Raw genomic sequence first — 2,500 nt, 5'->3', positions numbered from 1 at the left:
GCGCCCGTGGCCCTCCGGGACCTACCGGGGGGGAGCGCCAGCCCGCAGCGCCGGCCACGGGCACATACTGACGAAGTGGATTCACCAGTTAGCCGGGAAACATGAAAGATGCGAGGTCCCGCGGGGAGGAACGGGCCCTCCGGGGTGTAGCGGCGGGGCGGGGGGCAGGGGAGAGCGCTGGGCGCGGGGGTGGAAGGAGCAGCCCAGGGGACGGAAGGGAGGAGGAGCAGGTCGGCATGATCTGTTCCTCTTTTTTTTTGATGCCGTGCTGTGGTCACGTGACCCGGTCCCGAACGGGGAGGGGCACGGGGGGGTGGTCCCTGTACTGCGGTGGGGATGCGTAGGGGCGTGGGTGGCCCACGCGCGCCTGGGCTCGGGCCAGGGGGGGGGCGACGCGGTGCAGGGAAGGGCGGGACGACAGTAGATCTCCGTGCAGACCAAGTGTGTGCACCACCCTCCATATATATATATGTCCGCCCACGACCACCGGGATGCCACCATATAGATTTTCGCCTGGGGACCCCCTCTCTCCCGGCGGGACGGCGCCGTCGACCGACCAGCGTGGGCGGGCAGGTTAGTATCAAGCAGGGAGGTTGGTCGGAACGCGCAGGGGGGGCAGGTAGGATCGAGCAGAGGATGGCGGATGGGGTGGTGTGGGTTGGGTGGTCGAGGTGGTGGGCGGAACGATCGCGAATTTCGCTAAGTCCAGCTATGGCCCGGGTAGGGGGCGAACCTGGGTGGCCCACTTTGTATGGGAAAACGGCATGACGCACGGACCACCCCATAGTAAACCACCCCCCCAGATTCACTTTCTGCCCACGGAACGTTTGCACGCGTGTCAATGGGCCAAAGGTAGCCGGTGGTACTATGTGGAAGGCAGAAGTCAGCTCACAGCTGGCAGAAGCCTGATCGCATTTCTTCCATGTCAGGTAGGCTGTCTTTCTGTGACTGGTAGCGCCTAGGCCCTTTCAGTAGGGCCTCGCTTCAGGAACGGGGGCGCCCGCCCATCCCAGCCCGTGGTCTTCCTCTGCGCCGCCGGTGTTTCTCCTGAGTCCAGGGGTGCACCGGCTTAAACACGCCCGGGGGTGCCCGTTGCTGCTGGGATGTCCGAAGCCCGGGGGCCGTTCGCGGTCGCCGGCACCGATGGGGTCTGTGGATCGTTGGCCGCTGGCCAGCCTTCCTACGCAGATTCCTGGGGGGAGCCGCTCCGCGGGAGCCGCCGTTCGTCGGCGTGTCCGCGGGGTCTGGACCCCCACCCGAGGGCCGTATGCCGCAGCCCGTCAGCGCCCGTGAGGGCACTGGCGGGATCCCTGCGTGCGGACCGGTTCCTGGGGAGCTACAGTGGGGGCAATCGGATGGTCACATGTGTGCTCCCGGTACGCCGGGGGTGTCGCTGTGGCCGGGCGCCTCGTGCGCTCCTTCCAGAGTGAAGCCTACGTACAACGCTGCCCTCCGGGGCTTTGGGGGGTGTTCCGGGCTCCGCCCGGGCATCCCCAGCAGGAACTAGGTATCTGGTTGATTCTGCCAGTAGTCATATGCTTGTCTCAAAGATTAAGCCATGCATGTCTAAGTATAAGCACTTTATACCGTGAAACTGCGAATGGCTCATTAAATCAGTTATCGTTTATTTGATAGTACCTTACTACATGGATACCTGTGGTAATTCTAGAGCTAATACATGCTGAAAACCTCGACTTCGGAAGGGGTGTATTTATTAGATAAAAAACCAATGCCCTTCGGGGCTCCTTGGTGAATCATAATAACTTAACGAATCGCATGGCCTTGCGCCGGCGATGGTTCATTCAAATTTCTGCCCTATCAACTTTCGATGGTAGGATAGTGGCCTACCATGGTGGCAACGGGTAACGGGGAATTAGGGTTCGATTCCGGAGAGGGAGCCTGAGAAACGGCTACCACATCCAAGGAAGGCAGCAGGCGCGCAAATTACCCAATCCCGACACGGGGAGGTAGTGACAATAAATACTGATACGGGGCTCTTTTGGGTCTCGTAATTGGAATGAGTACAATTTAAATCCCTTAACGAGGAACAATTGGAGGGCAAGTCTGGTGCCAGCAGCCGCGGTAATTCCAGCTCCAATAGCGTATATTAAAGTTGTTGCAGTTAAAAGCTCGTAGTTGAACCTTGGGTCTGGCTGGCCGGTCCGCCTCACCGCGAGTACTGGTCCGGCTGGACCTTTCCTTCTGGGGAATCCCATGGCCTTCACTGGCTGTGGGGGGAACCAGGACTTTTACTGTGAAAAATTAGAGTGTTCAAAGCAGGCCTTTGCTCGAATACATTAGCATGGAATAATAGAATAGGACGTGTGGTTCTATTTTGTTGGTTTCTAGGACCGCCGTAATGATTAATAGGGATAGTCGGGGGCGTCAGTATTCAGCTGTCAGAGGTGAAATTCTTGGATTTGCTGAAGACTAACTACTGCGAAAGCATTCGCCAAGGATGTTTTCATTAATCAGGGAACGAAGTTAGGGGATCGAAGAC

General features: G+C 58.8%; 1 protein-coding gene across 1 annotated transcript in view, besides 3 other annotated features; it reads left to right on the top strand.

Moving 5' to 3' along the window:
* BO70DRAFT_367221 (uncharacterized protein) overlaps positions 1-141 on the top strand; it is a 606-nt gene extending 465 nt beyond the window's left edge. Inside the window, exon 1 of the mRNA XM_025544542.1 lies at positions 1-141. This exon is cut by the window's left edge and continues 465 nt beyond it. Coding sequence (XP_025393807.1) covers positions 1-71 — 71 coding nt within the window. The 3' untranslated portion in view covers positions 72-141.
* A 1,314-nt stretch (positions 142-1,455) lies between these two features.
* Positions 1,456-1,632: a sequence feature (Protein overlapping with rRNA (BO70DRAFT_406807, PWY62108.1) was converted to a misc_feature.).
* A 405-nt stretch (positions 1,633-2,037) lies between these two features.
* Positions 2,038-2,142: a sequence feature (Protein overlapping with rRNA (BO70DRAFT_304388, PWY62107.1) was converted to a misc_feature.).
* Positions 2,143-2,296: 154 nt separating this feature from the next.
* Positions 2,297-2,392: a sequence feature (Protein overlapping with rRNA (BO70DRAFT_304388, PWY62107.1) was converted to a misc_feature.).
* Between the last annotated feature and the right edge of the window lie 108 nt (positions 2,393-2,500).

This window comes from Aspergillus heteromorphus (assembly GCF_003184545.1).
Source record: "Aspergillus heteromorphus CBS 117.55 chromosome Unknown BO70scaffold_144, whole genome shotgun sequence".
In the NCBI taxonomy this organism is placed as follows: Eukaryota; Fungi; Ascomycota; class Eurotiomycetes; order Eurotiales; family Aspergillaceae; genus Aspergillus; species Aspergillus heteromorphus.
This window is presented reverse-complemented; position numbering and strand designations above follow the sequence as displayed.